The sequence below is a fragment of the Rhodnius prolixus genome, unplaced genomic scaffold (genome assembly GCF_049639745.1).
Source record: "Rhodnius prolixus isolate KJV_2025 unplaced genomic scaffold, Rpr scaffold_1, whole genome shotgun sequence".
Lineage (NCBI taxonomy): Eukaryota > Metazoa > Arthropoda > Insecta > Hemiptera > Reduviidae > Rhodnius > Rhodnius prolixus.
The window spans coordinates 61,185,910-61,207,813 of NW_027411581.1; the positions used below are offsets into that span (position 1 = coordinate 61,185,910).

General features: G+C 29.9%; 3 protein-coding genes across 15 annotated transcripts; 1 reads left to right on the forward strand and 2 right to left on the reverse strand.

Moving 5' to 3' along the window:
• The first annotated feature begins 466 nt into the window (after window positions 1-466).
• Window positions 467-9,003, forward strand: LOC141450704 (uncharacterized). 4 transcript variants are annotated; one of them, XM_074121381.1, is made up of 22 exons: window positions 467-615; window positions 712-1,083; window positions 1,182-1,337; window positions 1,423-1,488; window positions 1,564-1,606; window positions 2,389-2,473; window positions 2,669-3,120; window positions 3,265-3,412; window positions 3,602-3,729; window positions 4,495-4,602; window positions 4,685-4,867; window positions 5,115-5,206; window positions 5,581-5,855; window positions 6,035-6,131; window positions 6,304-6,449; window positions 6,626-6,732; window positions 6,926-7,116; window positions 7,356-7,502; window positions 7,608-7,784; window positions 8,154-8,291; window positions 8,484-8,615; window positions 8,724-9,003. In XM_074121381.1, exons 3-22 carry the CDS (start codon window positions 1,230-1,232, stop codon window positions 8,817-8,819), a joined length of 2,919 nt encoding a protein of 972 aa, XP_073977482.1. In that variant the 5' UTR covers window positions 467-615; window positions 712-1,083; window positions 1,182-1,229; the 3' UTR covers window positions 8,820-9,003. The 4 variants fall into 4 exon arrangements, with proteins under 4 accessions (XP_073977482.1, XP_073977502.1, XP_073977512.1 ...); XM_074121401.1 differs by having other exon boundaries at window positions 8,484-8,606; XM_074121411.1 differs by having other exon boundaries at window positions 4,697-4,867.
• LOC141450718 (tyrosine-protein kinase receptor torso-like) lies at window positions 8,912-17,647 on the reverse strand. 4 transcript variants are annotated; one of them, XM_074121430.1, is made up of 20 exons: window positions 17,420-17,647; window positions 16,874-17,056; window positions 16,690-16,756; window positions 16,415-16,563; window positions 15,980-16,103; window positions 15,807-15,905; window positions 15,066-15,136; window positions 14,680-14,842; window positions 14,424-14,566; window positions 14,193-14,355; window positions 13,278-13,420; window positions 12,969-13,143; window positions 11,952-12,118; window positions 11,818-11,872; window positions 11,682-11,738; window positions 11,492-11,565; window positions 11,195-11,409; window positions 10,353-10,490; window positions 10,101-10,247; window positions 8,912-9,100 (listed from the first exon to the last, which is right to left on the reverse strand). In XM_074121430.1, the coding sequence occupies exons 2-20, from the start codon at window positions 16,955-16,957 to the stop codon at window positions 9,043-9,045; spliced, it is 2,292 nt and encodes a 763-aa protein (XP_073977531.1). In that variant the 5' UTR covers window positions 16,958-17,056; window positions 17,420-17,647; the 3' UTR covers window positions 8,912-9,042. The 4 variants fall into 4 exon arrangements, with proteins under 4 accessions (XP_073977531.1, XP_073977540.1, XP_073977549.1 ...); XM_074121439.1 differs by having other exon boundaries at window positions 8,912-9,334; XM_074121448.1 differs by lacking the exon at window positions 10,353-10,490.
• A 646-nt stretch (window positions 17,648-18,293) lies between these two features.
• On the reverse strand, window positions 18,294-21,886 carry Yeti (yeti). Of its 7 annotated transcripts, none has more exons than XM_074121783.1 (7): window positions 21,745-21,886; window positions 20,939-21,013; window positions 20,752-20,875; window positions 20,561-20,667; window positions 19,737-19,878; window positions 18,660-18,917; window positions 18,294-18,537 (listed from the first exon to the last, which is right to left on the reverse strand). In XM_074121783.1, the coding sequence occupies exons 2-7, from the start codon at window positions 20,997-20,999 to the stop codon at window positions 18,441-18,443; spliced, it is 789 nt and encodes a 262-aa protein (XP_073977884.1). In that variant the 5' UTR covers window positions 21,000-21,013; window positions 21,745-21,886; the 3' UTR covers window positions 18,294-18,440. The 7 variants fall into 7 exon arrangements, with proteins under 7 accessions (XP_073977884.1, XP_073977866.1, XP_073977848.1 ...); XM_074121765.1 differs by having other exon boundaries at window positions 20,752-20,890; XM_074121747.1 differs by lacking the exon at window positions 21,745-21,886 and adding an exon at window positions 21,261-21,441 and having other exon boundaries at window positions 20,752-20,890.
• Window positions 21,887-21,904: the final 18 nt, after the last annotated feature.

Consider the following 21,904-nt stretch of genomic DNA (forward strand, 5'->3'; position numbering starts at 1 on the left):
AAGGCCTGGGAAGTATTGTATTTATTTATTTATTTTTATATTTTAGAGTTGTAGAAAAGCTTAACTTTTCCGCTCCTTTTCATGGAAAATCCTCCAAAATCAATTTTCCTTTAAAAAAAAAAATCATCCCAAAAATATAAAAATATTTTATATAAAAATATAAAAATAAAAAAAAAGCAACCCAAATACATGTGTAAAAATTGTGCGTGGTATAAAAAGAATCGTTTTATTATTACCAAAGAAAAACATTTTTTGGGAATTTAGCGAAAACAGGAAGCATTACATACGTACTATAAATATACAAATACTAGTAAATGTTCGTTTAACGGCCTTTAAACAGCGATTGTTGATTGTAGTTAAGCATTTACTATTCCAACGCGGAAATCCCGGGTTAGAATTTATTCAGCTGCTGGTCCTTAGATTTTCTTTTCCTAGAATCTCTTATAGCTCGCTGACCGGTGAACATGTTGTCAGTAACGAGAGAAACTGCCCGGAGGCACTTTGGGTGCCTATGACCTCAGATGTTGACGTGCCTTAAAAAAATAATACCTAAATGAACGAGATATGATTTCAAGCATTGAAACAGCCAATGGCCCTAATATTATTCTATTATTGGTCAGAAATTCTATTTGTAATTATATTAAGTTCATATTTGAAATAAATGTTTTAAAAAAATATATTTTTTACTAATAGGTACTAATTTTATTGTAGGCCTTCCGGGATGAAAATTCTATGAAGATGCAACTGAACCAACAAATAGGGATGAAGCGTTAAAAAATAAAAAATGGTACTTTTCCGTTAGCCGGGCGCAAATGTCGCCAATTGTGAACCAAACGCGAGCCAAGTCAACGGAATAAAAGTCGAAAACGTTCAACTATAAACAAATATTAATTAATAGTAAGCAAAACAAGTTCAACTATAAACAAATATTAATGAATTGTAAAGAAAACAGTTTTACCCAAAACTGTTTTTCGCTTGCGCCCGGCTAACGGAAAAGTACCTAAAAAATATTGAAAGTAATGATTTTGGACAGAAAACCTCATTAGTTGATAGTTATCATGTCTTAATATTAAAACCTAAAAGGTATGTATGTCTAGCTGCCTATATTATCACCGTAGCAACCACTATACTAACCTAATTTATTATTCATAACAGTTCCGTTTATTTTGTTGTGTTTTTAGCAACATTGATTGTTGTTTCACTGTAGGTAGTACACAAAATTTAAACAAATGAATTACTCTGGTGTAAATTTCTTCAAGGATCCTCTTGATGATTTAAGCGCTGATTTATCTGACATTTCTGATGTGAAACCATCAGATCTGGACAAAATATTGAAGGTACATTAATTAAGAAAAGCAGACTTCATTTTGATTAATTTCATGTTATTTAGCTTTTTACTAGAAAACCTAAAAATGTTTTTAGAGTGCTAAGGATTTGGATGATGAAATACTTGGAACTGTCAAAGCGAAAAATAAAACTTCTGAAAAGGTAAGCAGTTGTTAAAATCTTGCCGATCAGTTTATTTTCAATTTCCAAATTCACTTTTATAATAAATCCTTTCAGGATTCAAAAAAAACTGATGGAAATGAAAAGAAAATCTCGTATGGTAAGATAAGTAATTAATTTTAGTTTATTTTAAATATCAAAGTTTGATCAATTTTCAAGCCAGTTTGCTAAATAAAGCGAGCCGAAGCTCGTTAAAGTACAAAATGTCAGATTAGTTAAGACTGCGAGTGTAAAACGTATCATATGTTTGAATGTAACAAATTTCAGAAGAAACTTCTTGACACTACAACTTCTTGTGAAACCACTGACATTACTTTGTCAATAAACTTTGTAACAAAATGAAAAAAATTACAAGTACTCCACTTTTAGTAGAAAGCCGGCTAAAAATTGAATTCTCTTTCCCTCTAGTTCTGTATATTTTACAAGTAGCCGACGGACGACCCTGTTGTTAACCCATGGCCACCGATAATTTTAAGTTTTTCAACATTTAAATCCATAACTTTGTGATTGGGCCGCAAGGGATAGCTCGGTGGGCCATAAGTATGGCTGAGTATAGCTGCTCTAACACCTTAGTTAGATAAAAAAAAAAGTAACGTTTATTTTATATTATCACAAATTTCAGTTAGTACAAATTTCTGTATTATTTGTCCAAAAATCATCATAAAAAATGTACAGATTCAATATTCTTATCAGCCTGGTCTCCAATATAATTTTTTCAGTAAAATTAAAAAAATCCAAAACACTAGTACTCTTTTACTCTAAACGCTCACATTTACTTAATAATTGAAGAGAAAGCCTTGTTCTTTACAATAGAACATTTATGTTAATAATAATAAATCAATAACTTATAATAATTTTTAATATAATTTCTTTCTTTCATAGATGATCCCTTAGCAGACTTCAGCATAATATCTGATGAAGATTTGGCTTTAAATAAAAAAGAACCACCAAAAGAAATTGTAGAGAAGTAAGTATAGTAAGGAACTAAACTCATTTCTTTAATCCAAATTTCTTTAACAATATTACAGTTGATTATCAAAAATTCATTTTTTATTCATCAACACTAATAAATATACTCGTAGAAAGGTTGATATTTTCTCTATCGTTCTTGCTTTCTTCATTTTGAAATGTTTAGTAATAACTAATTATTTTTTTCTTATAGGAAGATTAGTAAAGATAGAATAGTTAGTTTATTTGGTTTATCTGGCGAAGAACCAAAAGTTGAAGAATTAAAGAGTCCATCTCCCAGTCGAAATAAAACCGAAGAACTGAAATCAAAAAATAGAAGTTCGGGTGATTGGCTTGGACTAACAGCATCGCCTGTCAGACCGAAAAAGGATATTAAAGATCCTAATTCAGCATATTCATTGCCTAAGTCTAGTACTCCTACAAAAAATCAAGACCGTCTAAAGATAACATTAAATAGAAGTCGTACTGAGGGAGATATATTTGCAAAAGAATCAACTGAGGATCCTTTAGCTGACACAGAAACTAGAGTTGAAGAATCAAAGACTTCTAATGTAAAAAAGAGAACTAATCTACTGGACGATCTGTTTGGCAGCAGCAGATTAAAAAAAGAAGATTCAAAAATTGATAAGAAGGTTGAGTTCTCAGGTATTCTAATTTCTTAAAATTAATGATTTAATATTCAGCAGAATTTTACTAGCTCGTGCGATAATAGTGTGTTGGATAAATACACTGAGTATGGCTATGTACATTTACCAGGCTACAGTTTAAAAGATTCTATGTCGTTAACAGGTTTTAGTTCTAACATTATAAAAGCTGAAATGCAGCAAGCAGAGCCTGAAAAAAATGATTCAACTTATATGCCATCTTTAAGTTCCAACAGAAGACCAGAAAGAAAAAAGGAATCCAGCGCTAGTCTTTTTCCAACGCCAAAATTAGGGTTAGTTTAAAGATATCATGTTGGTTACCGAGATAGTTTTCAATGCTAGAAAGTTAATACATCGTTTATTTTGTTGACTAATTTTTACTATTAAACATTGATTATATCGTTAATCAATGTGATTGAATTGACATATTAAAAAAAATAATATATTTTTATATATGTATTCATACATTTATATATTTGAAGATTAGATTTGGATGCAGATAAATTTATGGGAGTTGATGAAAGTATTGGTGATAAGTCAGAAAGAAGAAATAGTTTTTACAATAAACAAGAGTCAACGAATCAAACTCTTCAAAGGAAACAATCACTCAGTAAGCACAATTTTTTTGTTAGAAGTTATGGGGAAAAAAAATTTAAGCATAGACCTTCAATAAGTGAATAAATTTTATCAGGAAAATCAGAAAATAAAACTATATATAAATATATATAGTGTAGTCCATGAACAGACAAGACAGAAGACACACCACCCTTGTAATGTAAAAATATTACTTTATAAACTAGCCCTGAAGATGACCTAGTCCCTAGGTCGAAAGCTCGGCAAAATAAATTTTACTTGACTGAAATGGCAATTATTTTTTCATCCTATAAATATATAGTTTTATTATTAAAAAAAGATTTATTAATTATTATTTATATTACAAAAAATATGAACTATTTTATTATTAAACTCAGGATAATATAGTAGCAGCAACGGTGCCCAGCTTTCCCTAATCACGATCCAAAAGAATCTATTGAAATGTAGATTATACTACGGAAAAAGCACAAGCTCGTTCCTCACTATTCCGTTAGAGAATATCCGTTCAGCGCTTAGCCCCAGACAATGCAAAGCCCAGTTGTATAGTTTTGCCAATCCTTCGCAATAACAGAAGACAAAGGGCGCTGTAGTAAAAACGTAGCGAACACAAAAAGCTCGACTGCTTCCAAAGAATTCATTACTTGGAGGAATATGACACAACACTTCTAAAATTGAGTAGTCACCTACTTTCTCATTGCCTTTATGTACCAAAGCTGGTTATTCCAGGTAGCTTTATTTTGTGATGACCTCATCCAAAGCACTCAATCTTTTTGTTTTTCAGGATGGACATCTAAAGAGAACATTGTTCCGGACTGGTTGGACGGAGGCAGTCAATCATTGCAATTAAATGAAAGTCAGAACAAATCTAACGTACAAAAACAATCGAACGGTAAAATATTTTAATTTTTTGCAATCAAAGGTACAAAAATATAATTTCTTCTTTCTAAAAATTATGATATGATAATTGCTAGCTCCGTCTTTAGAAGCATCATTCAATGTTCCCGAGTGGTTAGGAGGAAGCGGCGGAGATACATTGACCACGAAAGAGCAAAATAAGATGATCCCACAAGCAGAGAGTACACCAATTAAAGTCTCTGATCCCCCACAACTTCCAATTCGTCAGACACAACCGATTTCTACAGCAGAACTTCCAGGTAAAATCGCGTCCTTATTAACAAATCAAATTATAGTGGCAAAGAATACAAAAAATCTAAAAGCAAGCAGCTGGTTTCGAACCTGGAATCTTCGCGTGTAAATCCAGTTCACCTACCACTGAGCTAATCTCTTCCCTGAAAACTCAGCATTGTTAGCACTCTTGTTGTAAAAATTCTGATGATGATTTATGCCATTAGAAAGGTGTGTATATTTTTTTATTATTATTAACATATTTTATTAATTTAGAAGGTAATGTAATTGGTCAACTAGCAAATGTGCAAGCTCAATTGGGTGCAGCTATGGCAAGGCACAATCAGAATTTGCAAGCTTACATGCAGGTATCAATCATTTCATTTTTACTGTACAAGAAAATGTAATTACATTTAAGTGAAAAGGCTGTTTTTTTGTTGATGTTTTTTTATTGAGATCTGCCGATTTCAGTTCCTTTATAGAACGTTCTACACCCACAGTTAAATTTGCTATGCCCTTTAAATTTAATCCCTTCAAGTAGGAGTAATTCAAATTTTGAATGCTGTTTTTGCTAGCATTCATTGCTATTCTAATTGCGTAGCTTCACGAAAAAGTAGATTATCCAAGTAGGACATCCCTTGATGGGTTATTTTAGTTTTATCAGAACACCCTATCTCAATCAGGTTTATACACTTAAAAAACTGGAAGTAATTTGTCGATTGTAATGATGTTAATGTTCTAGGTACTTATGAACGAAGCCCAAAGAGTGGCTATTGGAAGTCAAATGGTAATTATCCAAGACAAAGTTAATCACATACAGAGTGATGAAAAGAAAGAGGAATTGAAAAATAAGTTGGAAGAAATAGAAGAAAAGATAAAACAACAAGCTGCTATTATATTCGATCAACAAACCAATATCACTAAACTGGAACTTCAAAATGCGCAGCTAGAAATGAAAATCAAGAATGCTGAAGAGTTGAAAGAAATGGAAGTAGACAAACTAAAGAAGGAATTTGAGTATGTAAACATTTTCTTAACTATAAAATTCATTGTATTTTCCGAAGTAATTTATTAAAAACATTCGTCTAAATGCAAGAACTTTATTTCTCTTATTTTTCTGAGAGCTGTTATATTTATCTTCTTTAACAAAATCAACTCAAAATTTTTCTAGATTCTTAATAGACTCTTCTTTCTAGATTTGAAATATCAAATTGGGAAAATAGGTTACATAGAACAAAAGTATCTTATGAAGAGATTATTTCAGAGCATGAAGAGAAAATAAATAGACTCAAGGTAGCCCTACAAACAAATTCTTTATTATCTAAAAAATTGCTGAAAAAATAAAATAATAATTAAAAAACATTTTAAATTAACCAGATTTCCCTCTGGAAACATTTTTTTTACACTCATAGACTGCAAGGTCAACAGTGAATGCCCAAGAATATATATACATTTTTTTTTTAAGAAAAAAGAAGAAGAAGCTGAAGAAGAATTTCAAACAAGATTAGCTACACTACAGGCAGAAAAGAAAGCAGATTTGGAAAAACTTGGCGAATTCCATCGGCTAGTAATGGAACAGTCTGCTTTAATAACACTCAATCACCCAAATTTGTAAGTAAATGACCGAGACGTATCTTAAAACGAAGCTTGTGTTGGCATATGGCACAAAAAACTTATAAGTTGCAGTCAAAATTCGCTTCAAAAATCATATAGACGAATGAAATTACGAAATCTACAGAGATAGTTGAGCATACTATGGAAGATAACTGTTTCTAATTTTATTGCAGGCCTTCCGGGGTGAAAATTCCATTAAGGTATCCAAATAAGCCATCTGATGAAATTGAATTAACAGAAAGGGAAGAAGCGTTAATCGAAAAAGAAAGAAGTTTTGAAAGTAATTTTTTTTTTTTTTTAATAATTGTTAAAAATAGGAATCAAAATTTACTTGTTAATAGGATATCAATTTTATAAAATATATTTTAAGTAACTGTAGAGGCCAATAACCGTAATATTGATAACATTGATGCTTAATAACAATAAGCAAAACATTATTTAGTTTTTAACCACTTGCAAAAAAATTTTTTCAGTTCTAAAAGCCACACTGGATGCGGAAAAAAGAGATCTTGATGAAGCACTAGAGCGAGAAAAAGTGCGTCGTGACGAAAGAGAAAGAGAAGTTAGCAGAGCTTTGATGGAATTAAAATTGAAAGAAGAATTTTACGACAAAGAACATAAAAGAAAAACAGAGCAACTAAAAGAATTGGAACAACGATTAAAAGTATGCGGTAGAGTAGAGTTAAAACTTTCAAAATATTTTCAGTTTAGAATTCGTTTGCAGAATTTAATTGACAAAAAAGAAAATATTTTTTTTAAATTAGTTTTTTTGGTTTAAAAAAGTCGTAAAATAATAAAATATAGGCACCTTATCACTTTCCACTTAAAGCCCACTTCGATTAAAAAGTAAATATCCTGAAAAAATTGAAAATTGTATTCCTGATAGTGTATAACAATTTTCAGGTTATGCGTGACGAAGCTCTGAAGGAACAAAGTGAAATTTCCAAAGAAAAGCTAGCATTAGCTGCAGAAAAAGCTAGATTGGAAGCTACAATTTCACTTCAAAGTGATCCAGATAAACCAAATTTACATCCAATGGATTTAATGAAAGTAATTTTTTACCAAATTTTTTTTTACAATGAATTAAAATATTATTTATTTTTTCCTTTTAATGGATGTAACATCTTCTGTGACTGTTGTCTTTACACTCTCTAGGCACGTGCAGAATTAGAAGCAGCACTTGAAGTAGCACGTGAGGCCAGAGAAATGGCTGACCAAGAACGACGTCGCCACGTAGAACTAAGAAAGGCAGTCGAGGAGATAGGATGGGAGCAAAAAGACAAAGATCTAAAGCTGGAAATGAGGGAACGTCATATCAGTTATCTGATCAAGGTAGCTATACATTTTGCCACTTTTAAAAATACGAACACTTTAATTAATAGTTAGATTAGAAATGTAGATTCAATTTTGGATTGGTTTTAAAAAATTTAAAAAAAAAAAAGATGTGTATGTTCGATTTCGAGAATATCTTAAAAAACTGAAAAATCGATTTAGTGAAGTGATTATTTCAATTAATTTTGACTAAAAGTTATAATCGCTTAAGTGGAACACAAGCGAAATATCAAATTTGAACTTCATGGATTTTTTTGTTTGTTTTCGATAAATACATACACAAGTACATTCTCTTTTTGTCATTTCAGTTTTATCAAAGCTCCATTATTTTTCTCTTAAACATTACTTAAATTATTTTTAATGACCCAGGACTCTGAAAACAAACAAGAGGAAGGTCTAAGAGCATTAGATGAAGCACAAAACATGAAAGAAGAATTGGAACAAAAGCAAAAGGAATTAAAGGAAATATTAAAACACGTCGATACTAAGGAAAAAGTTTTAGCTAAAGTATAATTCTTTTTTTTTTTTTTTTATTATTATTAAAAATATTACATTCACATTCAAGTTGAAATAGTAGAAAATAATCTTTATGCTTTTCAAAATGAGTACATTTTGATCTTTATAGTACAAGTTGGTAAATTAAATCCATAACATATTCCCTCTAATTTATTTAGTTAATTTTATGAAATTATTTTGTAGGAAAGGTTAGAAATTGCCAAAGAAAGAATAGAACTGGACAAACGTAAATCTCAGTTTGAACTATTATTGCCAGAACTATCTCCAGGAGAGGATCTTACCGTAACTCCAGCTCCAAAACACTCAGTTAGTAAAGTTAGTTTTCCAAATGAATCCATTTTGGTGCAATAAAAGTGATTATTTAAATAGTGTTTATAGATACAGACTTACAGAGCTAGTTAAGTGATGTGTATATTTTCGCAGGGATATATTGATCCAAAAGCTGTTATAATGAAGCTTAAAGCAGAGAAGGATTTACAAGACTACATTGCACCTTTAAGAAAATCTAAGGACAATTAATTAAAAAAACAGAATTTGCAGTTTTTATTTTCTTACTGAATGAAAATATTAAATTCCATACAAGTTTCTGACATACTTTCGATCTTAAGTCAACAATTTTATTTCTAACAGTATTAAAAAACAATATTTAATATTAAAAATTGAACAATATTTTGCACTAGAATTACTTTTCAATGAATTTTTATATTTGAAATACTTATATAAATAAAGGTTTTTTTAAAAATCATGTAAAGACCTTCCTTAAGGTTTTAAGTTCACTTTCATTATCTTCCATTGGTACGCTGAAAGGATTTAAATAAATTTTTAAGAACGTATTAAATATTTAAATAATAAGCATGTATGGGAACGGGTGCTGATGTAATAGTTATGAAGCATAGATTTTTAAGTTGGAGATCACCAGTTCGAATCTCGGGAATAGCTAATTTTTATTTGGTAGTTGAAAATGATAGCTGTAGAATATGTGCTTCCACTACCCGTTCACGATGCCTAATTGGTACTTGGACTTTAAACCACTCCTGAAAAAATAGTCGAATACTTTACTTAGTAAGAATGCATAAAATATGAGGGCAAAGAACCTTCTTGCTCCATCTTGAATTTTTATTTTATTGAGAATGAGAAAGCATCAAAAGAATTTATTTAATTAATTTAACGTCCTACAAAAAATAAATTATTATTGTTGTGATGAACATCAGATGTCAAGTTATTATTTTTTGTTTTTAAGGCGCGTCAACACCTGAGGTTATTTTACAATGCCGGCCTCCGGACAGTGCTCTCTCGTTTCAGACAATACTAAACCACAGAAAGAACTGGATTGGAACTACGGTATCTCCACATAGGAGTCCATTATACGCTATTCACACAGTTAATCCCATCTCTTATTATAATTATTAGAAATCTAATCTAATCTTGAACAGGATCCAGATTCAAGCCCCCATAAAAAACTCTCAAACTCCCAAAGTGCATTTATGCATCAAATAGACCTATTCTGCTTTTCCTCTTATGATCTGCCAATCGTACAACGTAACAAAAATACTTTGAGAAATATAGTGTAGTGCCCTATCTGAATACTTACATACGTACCATAACATCAGCTTACAGATTTAAATTTTTTGAATTTAAAATTAAAATTGTTGACATTTGAAATGTTTTAAGAAAATCGCCTAATCGGAGGTGCGTTATATAGAATAGACTAACATTTTATTAAAAATATTTCTGCAGGAAAAGTTATGCTTGAAGAGATATGAAATTTCTTATGTAATATTATAATGAAAATTTACTAACCTACAGTGGTAATTCGAAATAGGTATTAACTGTAAATATTTATGCGAAGATTCAGCTTCCATTATTTCTTCTAGTTTTAAAACTAACTTTGTAAAGGATGGTCTTTGTTGAGGAGAAGCATCCCAACAGGAGAGCATTAACTCATATCTGAAAACCAGTTTTAAAATCCAAAAACATTTATTAAACTAAACTGTTTCTTTAAAAGAATGTCTTTAATTTTTTATTTTATTTCTAGCTTCAAAAATAATTTACAACTTATTACTGCAGGAAAGTGGTTTTTCCATTCTATATCCTTGTATTAACAACTCATAAATGTCAGCAGATTGGAATGAAGGATAAGGACAACAACCAAGAGTCATTATTTCCCACAGCAATATGCCAAATGACCAACTAAAAACAAATGTTGCGATTTTCAAATTAAAATAATGTAGGGTTACTTATTTCCTATAAACAGACATCATCTCAGAAAATAACATTTAAAATCTAAAATAAAATATTCAGTATATACCGGCAGGAAACGACACTCAATGTTAAAAAATATTACGGGATCAAAAGATTAAAATATATAACATGAATGTAAATTGAAATTGTTTTTTTGCGAATCCTGCAAAATCTCTTTGTATAAGAGGAATCGTCTTTATGCATTTCTATCGAACTAAGACGTTCATATCTTTCGACTAACTCACTTTAAGCAACTAGGATTTTATCAGGAAGGCTCATAAATCGAAACTGAATACATTTCTTTACGAAAAAGAATGAATAAAAAATACACAATTCTTAATAAAGCGTTCATTAAAATAGGGGGAAAAAATATGTCGACAAAAAACCATAAAAGTGAACTTGAAAATAAAATGTCACTTCCTCGTGCAAAAAACAACTAATTGTGACACTTCCTTTGTAATTTTCAATCGTTCTTGAATAAAAGTAAGAAATTAAACTAAATGAGAGAAAAACTAGTCAAAACTATTCATAAGTATTTAATAAAATCTTAAATTAATAATTAAAACAACCAATAATTTTTTTTAAAACATTACAAATTTTCTCTGAATACGAGAACATGTAAATAATACAGCTTACCCATCCTAAATACTTACACATCACTTTGTGTGGTAAATAAATGATGTACAAGTGATTCCAGAGCCATCCATTTAATAGGAAGTCTTGCTGTAGTCTTTTTGCGATACATATTTTGTTCATAAACATCTCTGCTTAAGCCAAAATCAGATATTTTAGCACTACGATTGCCAGTAAGCAGAACATTTCTTGCTGCTAAATCTCGATGTATTACTCGATTTTTTGATAAATATTCCTATTGTTTAGCACACAATATATTGTCTAATAAAATTTGTAATAGATTCTTTAATATAATGTATTCTTTAATGAGAGCTTACCATTCCCGTAGCAATCTGCCTAGCAAGTGAAATAAGATCTACAATAGTTATCTTTAACAATTCCTTTTCTAACTCTAAAATAAGGAAATGAAAATAGAAAAAACTTTTGAACAAATTATTATTCATAACTTGATCCACCTATCAATATTCTGTCAGGGGCACGAATATATGGATTATTTGAAAAGCTTACCAGAATTTTCATACAAAATATTGCTTACTGCATTGTTTACATTTTTTAAAGATGTACCTGATTAAAAAAAAAAAAGAAAAAAGTTATTTGAATAACTAGGAAATTTCGGTCATTTTTAAAAATTTATAGTCCTTACCATGAATGTTGAGGTTCTTAATCATATCATGTGCTTTCACGGAATTTTGCCAAATCTAGAATGAAAGAAAAACATGAATTTATGCAAGAATTTAATTGCATTCCAAAATACTTTTAAGATAAATTTACACTAACTTTTCTGAGATAATTCTGTAAATCCCCAAGACTACAATATTCTACAACTAGTAGCATACTTGTGCTACAATAACCAATCAATGATACAATATTCACATGAAAGCCAACACTTTTCATCACTTTCACTTCTTGCACTAATTGTCTCTTGTCTTCGGTTGTAGCTTTATCTATGATCACAAAATTAAACTTTAAATATAATTAAACATTTCTCAACCTCGGAGGTTGGTTTGATCCTCGTTTTAGGAATTCTTTCCAGTAGGTAAACAAAATGTTAGTCAATCAATAAAAACCACTGATCTTGAAAAAAAAAAGTTCTCCGCGACATATTACACGGAGAGTGTCTTATAAACCATGCATTCAGTTTATTCTATCTGTATGTACACTAGACTGAGTTCGGAACATGTATCAGAGGACTAGAAACAAAAGGTGAGCAACGCAAAATCTTGTTAATAGTTGAAATTGGACAACCTGACTCAGATCATACAGGCAGATCAGATGTCCGGAAATCCCAATAAAGCTTAGTTATCTCGGTATCAAAGCTAACAAAGCGTTTCTTATTCAAACAAAACTAAAAACTTAGAGAACTGAGACATAACCGAGAGAGTAGGGCCAACAACCCTCAGCTAGAATGTAACATTAAAACAAGTAAATTCATATTCTCCAACTCATCTCTAAGTGAATGGAGAAATGTATAATCATCAGAAGAATCAAACATTATCATTGAGGGCGAGAATAATCCCGAAATAATGTATTTCTGGCCTTCCAGGTTGAGGGTAGCTCAGTTGAGTCAGTTCGCCGCCTAGTGAAGAAACAAAAAACACACACTCAACGCTAAAAAAAAACAAAAATAATTCCAGCCAGAGTGAATCAAGTTTTAGTTCAAGAAACTAGTTCTTCAACGGAAATTTTTTAAATACTAATATGTTCAGAAAGAATTTCAGCTAATTTAGAATTTAAAATAGGAATTGGTATACCAACTTTTCATACTAAAATAATCAAACTAAATGCAAATACAACCTCTTAACATTTTGACAGCAACATCTTTACTTTCAGTACCATGCTTTAAATGAGCTCTTCTGACAACACCAAATTCACCTTCACCGATTATCTCATGAAGCTGCAGCTTATTTCGAGGAATCTCATATTCATCACATTCTTCACCCATCATTATCGCATTCTCTTCTTCCTGTAACTATGATGAAACTAATCTAAATTTCTTTCTTTTTCATCTGCTAAAGTGCTTTTTAAAATTTGTTTTCATTCCTTATTTTAATGTTTAATATGTTCTGTGAAGAATGATGAAATTTTAAACAATATTTCAGTTACCATATTTTCTTTCTTTTCTTCAATTTCAAGCTTGTTCACATTTCTGTGTCGCTTTCTCTTAAAATACACAGTGAGTATTATAACGTTGATAGTAACAAAAGCAAAAATTCCGACATATAATACAATGTGAGTTATGTCAATGCCTGAAATATATAATTTAATTAGTTAGTTTACTTCATAAATTGAACGAATCTAACAGAGCACATTGTATGAAAGGTTTTAAAAAATTAAAATATCACGCTTTAAATTGTACAAAAATACTGATTAATAAGTGAATGTTGAACGATTTTTGAAAGTTGTGCCAAGGTAAATAAACTCATTAAAGCGGATGCTTAATTATTTCAAAATGACTCGTATAGAAATTTGAGAGAGTTATAATGAAGTTAATCTTGTTAGATATCATTCTATGGAGGACCTGTTTAATTTGGGCATCTTTGGCAATGCCAAGCAATACGCGCGACTAGGAGTTTGTATGAGTTGATCTTCTAATTTAAAGAGAGGCACATAATTTTAAACACTTGGAAGGTCTTACAAGAAGAGTTATTTTTTGTTCATCCATTCCAGTTAAAAGGATTGGCAACTCTAATTAAACAGTAAATTAGGCTACTTTAAAGCAACTAATATCTTGAGTATTTGTTTTCGCTTCCAAAGGGAAATTAAGTGTTCTAGAAAAACAAATGAGCAAAATTTCCCGATCTACTGGATCTAATCTGAAAGTGGGAATGATGGATAGATTAGATGGCCATTCCCAGAAATTAAAATCCCACCGGTAAACGGGGATATCGCTGAAAAAGTATTAGCCTTGTTACGAAGCATTAGTTACTCGTATAGCTTCCATCCTTTTGGAAGAGTTCAGACGAGTACTATTTCCAAGATGAATTTACATTTATTTAAAATCCTATTACTATAACTTACCAGTTTTTTCTTGGAATAATGATTTCTCTGCATTGCAATAATTGTTTCTTTGTTTTGAAAAAGCAAATTCACTGTTTCCCGACGAGGCTACAGAACTAATAAATAAAACGTATTCTTGGCCAAAATCGAAATGATTCAGAGGAATCAGCACACTCGTTTCATTCTGTAAATATTTTAATATAAAATCACAGGAATAAATGTTCCAGAAATAACTTTAATTTATAAACTTACCCCTAATAACGTTAAATTGTGAGGTGTGTTATTATAGTACATTATTAAAATGTAATTATCTGGCGATGTAGGTGGTGAATCCCAAGAAGCAAGTATCTCACAATCACCAGGAATGATTTGAAGATTTGCCGGCTTTTCTGGAACTAAAATTGCAATTAAATCTTAAACGTTCTGTTTAAATTATAAACTATACAAAATATGAAAGTTATTTGCATTAAAAAAAAAAAAAAAAAAAATGCAAAATGATAGAACTTACCACAAATTGTGTAATTGTAACCATTCATATCAAAACAAGAAGGTGTTACACGTGATAAAGAATAGGACTTGCTCTCTTCCGCTCCGAAAATAGCTTTAACTTCTATATGATATTGAGTTGAATACTTAAGTTCACCAAATTCTATCACATATTTGTTCTTCAGCTAAGAAAACAAATGTATTCCTTTCAATCACTTTTTTATTTCTGCTTTTTGTCAAAGGGAAGCAATGTTCTACACTTAAATATCATTGTTATAAATGCAGGCTTCGGAATAAAGCTAAGAAATTGTTATTTCTATATGCACATATTACCATCGTCTGAACAAACTCTGAATTTATATTTACTGCAAAATTATTTATTTAAAGTGAATACAAACAGAAAATTACCACTGAATAATTTCGCCTTCTAGGAAATGAATCTTGGTCCCATATTATAACTTCATATTCACACACACGTTCTAAAAAGTCATATTTAAAAAAAAAAAATAGTTTTTTAAGATGTAGTAATTAATTTAATGGTACTCTAAATTCCTAGAATTCTGTAGCTTTTCTAAAGCATTTATGTACACAAATTACACGCTTTTTAGGAAGAAAATACTAAATCTTTAATCTCATCAATACCTCTACACACAAATGGAAAGGAATGTTAGTAAAGCATACGTTTCACCTTCTACTCTGGCAAACTGAATTCTTAGTTCTATCTTTTACTTCTATTTTTCAGGCGTTAAGCTTTTCAAGATTATTTTTCTAATAAATAGTATTTTCTCTTATTTTTAAGTTGCACATACATAGCAAAAGTAAATGAAAACAGAAAATTTTTAAAATAACACATATCTCAGTATAAAATATTTGTTCTTTTTCAAGAAACATTAAAAACAACTTCTACAAGTCTCTTTCTATGATTTTATTTTTCAGAATGCATCATCAATAATTTCTAAAAAAAAAGTCTTCCAAGCGCAAATTCTGCTCATTTCTTTTCTTTTTTTTTTTGTAAAATTTTATTTAGGTTTAAGTAAAAAATTAATTTTAGATTCTTTTTATGCCGTTTTTATTCTTTATATTCCGTTATTTCATGTATAAATGTATTTAACGTTAAAATTGAACTATCATAGGAAACTAATAGTGAACCTTTTACTGGTGTCCATACAAAAGTAGCATTTAATGTACTTCCATTACTAACGAAATCAGACAGGTTCGAATATTGCACAGCACTTATGGAGAGATCATCTGGAGGAAAGAAAACAGAAGTTAATTGATTAAATAAATATCAACGCATATTGGTTCACTTCCTAGATACCTACCGTTTAGAGTTCTAAAAATTTCATTGACTACGTCTGTACCATCAACATTGTCGGTAATTACAATTTTATGGTTTGTACCCTCCAATAAATATTCTATTTTAAAGATAACTTCTTCAACCTTAAGCTGCAACATGCGTTTACCATATTGTAGATTATGTAAAATAAATTTCAATTTTCCAATATAAAACTTAGCGAGAACAAAGAACTTCTGTGGCGATTTTTTTTAGCGTAGTATTTATTATGTAATTCGAACAAAAGATATTGGAATAGCTTAAAAAATTTGGTCTACAATTACTTGGTTGTCCATTTCCCGATTGCGAACTGGTGTTTCTAATTATTTAATAACTAATGTCAGAGAAACTACCTTCGACTATCGATCGACATCATCACTCATAAAGTTAAAGGATTTGTTTATAGCTAATCAATTTTTCTTACTTCTTCCCTGAGTGTCCAATTGTTCCCTTCCGTACATATATAAATATAAGCTGTGCAATTGATAACCGCATTATTAAAGACCTGATTTAGATTGATTGTTAAAAAGTTCGTCCCTCTACAAAGTAACAGATTGTCTTCTTCAGAGTAAACTAAAACAAAACAGTTGGAATTCATGTACAAGTTTATTGCCTTACTTTAATTTAAATCTTTTTAATTAATCTGATAAAAGTAATAATGATAATAATGACAGAAGATATATTGTTTAAATAAAATACCTAATGATTCATTATTTGCCGAACACGTGATGCAATCTTGTTTGTGAAGAGTGTAATCAAAAAATTCCTTTATTTCAAAACAAGTGACGCAGATACACAAATGAAAAAACATAATTTTTTATAACTACAATTGTTTAATATTTAAAAAAAAATTGATTAAAAGCAGTAAACTAAATAAACGTACCTTATTATTGCAATTACTTTCATTAACACTTCTACCATCATTAATAAAGAATATCGTGATAATGAACGACAGCAGACGCACCATTTTAAACTACCCTGGGATAGTGAAATCCATTTGGTGTGCATCGTAATAAATGATAATCTGCTGCTTATATTACCATAAACTGACCAATGGATGTATTACCTTGGGCATAAGAAATAAATGTTTACCTAATCTATTCTTATACTGACATGGAAATAAATTTCTGCTCAAGGAACATCTCCAGTATTCTTTTTTATTTTATCAAACAAACATTTATTACAACGATCATGATGAAAACGGGCTATTAAAGAAGATAATAATTATGGTAGATTCTACAAGTCTCATTTAGATAGTTTAAATAAATGATGTTTAAAAAAATTTTAAATTGCATTTCAATTTCATTTTGCATGCCAATTTTATTAAAACAACTTTAATCTTAAGTTCCACCCTCGTGGAAGTAAAACGATATGTATTTATATATTACATTAGTTTTTTTTACTAGTACATTATTCGTATATGTCTTACATTTTATAAATCTGTATATCTTACGTTACTGATTCCATTCCCGAAACGGGAAATAGACTCTACTCAATTCTTCAAGGATTTTGACGTCCTTGTGGATATCCCAGACTAACACCACGAACTACACTAACTTTGATACCTCCACAAACCAGTTTATCACACTATACACATTAACTGACTCCATTGCAATATACGCACCTACAAACAGTGGAAGCTGAGTGGTCCCCTATGACTTGGGATTGCTTAGGGCTTCGTTCCCTCTCATACTCACTTATTAAATTATTGATAACACTTCTTTCCTTTATATCCGGAAAACACGATGTATTTCCGATTAAACTTAAGTTATTTTATTTATTAAAGAAGTTATATTTTATTTTCATACATAAACAAAGAATATTATCTAAATGAGTAAATTTTTATCAGCCCAGAATGAAATAGAATGTTAAGTACGACATCTCAGATTTTTGTTTTCCTTATGTATGCAATTTTTTGTAACAGCTATATAAAGCCAGCGTACTTATAACAGTTTTTGTTTCTTAAATAATTTTCTTTTCGTTACATAAATATGTTTAAATTAATTCGGAGACGAAAAAGCACTGTGAACAGAGTTCAATTTCTAAAGCTTGTTTTATTTTTTTGAGAATATAACATTTATTTTGAAGACTGCACTTTTTCTTTACTACCCTATAGATTAATGGTAGAAAAATAAATAGAACACTTGTTTAAAAAAAAATTCAAATTTATAATTTACCTAACACATAAAAAATGACCAAAAAAATCAAGGCTACAGAACATAAAAACAGTTATATACAAATATTAACAATGGAATGATGTTAAAAGTATAAATTATCGTCTTGTACACGTAGGTGAGAAAATATAAGTAATTATTTAGGAAATATCAATACAAAAAATCTCTAATCTCTCAAAACATTTAAAAGTGAATTGCTTAATCCATACATATAATATATTCAATATTATTAGTTTTAAAAGAAAAATCCACTTTTATGTCCTGAATTTTCCAAATTCACCGCAAGGATGATCTCTTGGAAGTTCTCAGACTTTTCTCTAATTCAAATTGACGTAAATCGGCTCTTTCTAAGAAATCTTGTCGTTCCAGATATCTAGAATCATTTGTTATATATATATAATATATATAAAAATAACAAGAAATATCCTTAAACAACATTATATAAAACATAGTAGATAATATTCCCTGAAATAAATAGAATGTTTAGTTTCTTACCCGTTTTTGCCTTTATTGTGTCGCTCAATGTCTTCTTCTATACCTTCGTCTTTTTTGAACGTCGCCCAATCAAGCTTACTCTTTTCTAATGTTGACAATTTGTTCTTTTTCCCTATCTGTCCAAGAATAGATGAAATGCCGCCACGTCCTCGTCCTCTTCCACCAGCCATCATTGGTTTAGAAGGTTCGGAACAGTTGGGATTTGTTGTCCCATTAGCTGTACTTTTCGGTTTGGTGGTAGTAAGTTCTTTTTCAACTCTGAAATAATTTCTTTAATGTTAATTTTAAAGACAATAAGAATCTTCTTTGATTATATAATTTTTCTTGAGATTAAACTTTGAAGGTCTTACTTCTCTAATATAGCGTAATCTTTCCATAAATCAGCAACTGTGGTGTAGCAGTTTTTATTGTAAACTTCATTTTTTCAAAATAAGAAACTTTATAAAATATGTGCATTAATTTAAAAAATCGGAGTGTATATAATGCTAAATATTACTGAGGAGTTAAAAGTTGTGGGTACATCCGATGAAAAAAATGTACACATTGTTAAGAAGCAGATTCGAGCAAAAATAATCTACGTGGGCACTGGAAATTAAGAAGGAAAAAAACGAAGCACATGAATTTAACGTCAACGACGTAGTGTTGTTTACACCGAAGTGCGTTGTTTACACCGAAGTGCTAAATTTAAGTAACTAAAAGTTTGTTCAGAGAAAATTTAAAATAATAAAACCTAATATTGAGAAAAATATAAGCCTCAGAAACACAAAAGATAAAACCATTATTGGTAGATTAAACACCGTGCTATAAAGTTAGAATGTACCTGAATATCATTTCGATTATTATTATTATTTTTTTTTTTGAGAGGACAATTTCATATTGGTGAGGGAACTTATATGAAACCACCTGTCTTATTAGTGTAAATGATAAACTACAAAACAACCTTTATTAGGTGTAAAGCATCAATACAGCCCCTCAAAAATCAATAACCCTAGCGAAGACGTTCGATCAGCAACATAATGTTTGATTTTATTACTATTTAAAACAAAATTTCAGAAATAGACAAAAGATAATACTCACAAAACTTTTTCGCCTGCAAAATGAAATTCTTCAACAACTTTAATTTTCGCTGGATTTTCTGCTACTTTTCCACTTTTCCCTGCAGAATTCTGGATAGACTCAGTTTTTTTTCTCACAGGTGGATCACAATCTTTTAAGAAGTCTAGAAATTTGAATAGAAATTTTGTATTTAGCAACATATTCAACTCACGTAAATATCACACAAGTGTGTTATTATTACCATACCATTCTGCGAAAAATTGGTCTGCGATTGATTCGATATTTTACCGAATTTTACTGAAAAAACGTTTCAAAAAAGAAAAAGATAGCCTTAACGAGAAAGTTTTGTTTTTTAAATTCGCACTCCTGATTTCGTCATTTTTAATCAACTAGGTTTTAACAACTAATTGAATCCACAATAATATTAATAAAGCATACTCTTCTCTTCCAGAGGAGCAGAATTTTCATTAAATTTTTTTTTAATACAAGTTAATAGGTAAATAGGCAATAGGTAAATTGAAGATTTTCCAGTTGAACGTTTAGTACCAAATCAAGATTCTCAAGACAAGACATAATAATGCAGGAATTTAAATTCTGAACTATATTCGACCTTTCATGATTGTGTTTTGCTGACCATAGGGGAAATCACTGTTGTGGGGAAACCTCTTTTATTTGTTGAGGGGGCCTCAAAAAGTGTATTTTCCACGAAATACAAAACAACAAATTTGCACGACTGTACCACTTGATCTTACATTAAAAAAGAAATAATAGTGTAAAGCTGGTAAAAAACACTAACATCATCGTCTTTAAATTAGATTGTATTGAAAAGGTGTGTAATTTATTACCTGCCCACAAGGCATCAGCCTTTTTTTTTCTGTCTTCCGCAGACAGCGTCTCTTTCTTCTTTTGTTGTTCATCATGTTTATCTACATCTTCCGATTTTGGTTTTTTCCTTATATTAAAATTAAAATTGAATTAAAATTAATTGAAATTACTTATTATTAATATTTTAAACAGAAAATTGGATCATTTTTACCTAAATTTCCTTCGAGAAGGAGCTTTCTTTCTTTTTCTCAGATCTCCATCTTCTCCTTCACTAGACTCTTGCTCACAGCTGTCGTGTGCTGATTCATCTTCTGAAGCAGGCTCATTTTCAGCTCCTAAAGATCCCATTTCTATAAATTCGTTATACACATTAATTTAAAAGTAAAAGTTGTATTTACCTTGGGGAATGAAATCTTCATCACTGGAATCACTATCAGAAGGCAGTTCTCTGTCTCCCATTGAATTAGCTTTTGCTAAAAAGAACAAATTATAGAACTATCACAGCTCCTTCCAAAGTATGAATCACTATCTTAAAAAAAAATAATAAGAACGCAACACTTTATAAGTACATATATATTATTCTACAAAAGTCTAAAGTAATATAACTGATGCTCAATCATTAACTATCACATGACAATATGTTAATAAAAAGTTCAGAGAACAAAGGAATAACCGGTAATGAACAATTTTGATGTTTTTAAAATTCAAGTTTTAAACTACCTAAATATTATAAAATTCTTCCAATAAGTGAATATCTGTCTTCATAAGTGAAGAAAATGATAAATTATTTTCACAATTTTTTTGCTTTTTCGTACACTTAGTACCCTAAAACACGCCCCATCTAAACCTAAACCACACTGGGTTTTTTCAGGGACTTCAGGTTTAGGCTTTAGGGTTAGCAACTAGCGCTAACTACAAAATCGTTAGAAAAGTTTCTGAATTATATATTATATTTCTTTAAATAACAGACTTTACAACTTTTTTAAAAAGAACCCTATAGAATTATTGTTTTTTTTTTATAAATATTAGGGGAAAAAACTTCCAAGAAAACAGTAGGTATTTAACTTAAAAATTGGCATTACATTGTGGGAATTAATGTTAAAGAATATTTCTTAAAACTGCACTAATTTTCTTTTCTAACTTTCTGGTATTTATTATTTTATTAAAGAAATCAGAGATCTTTGAGTATTGGTTTAGTAGTTACCTTTTTATAATGTTCATCATGAAAGTCTTCTTTGGATTCATTTAAAGTTTTTGTTTTCTTTTCCTATAATTATTAATTTTTCATTTTTACACTAATATAGTTTGAATTTTTATTTCTATTTCAATAATTTTTTCGGTGGATATTGGATAATGAGGAGGTT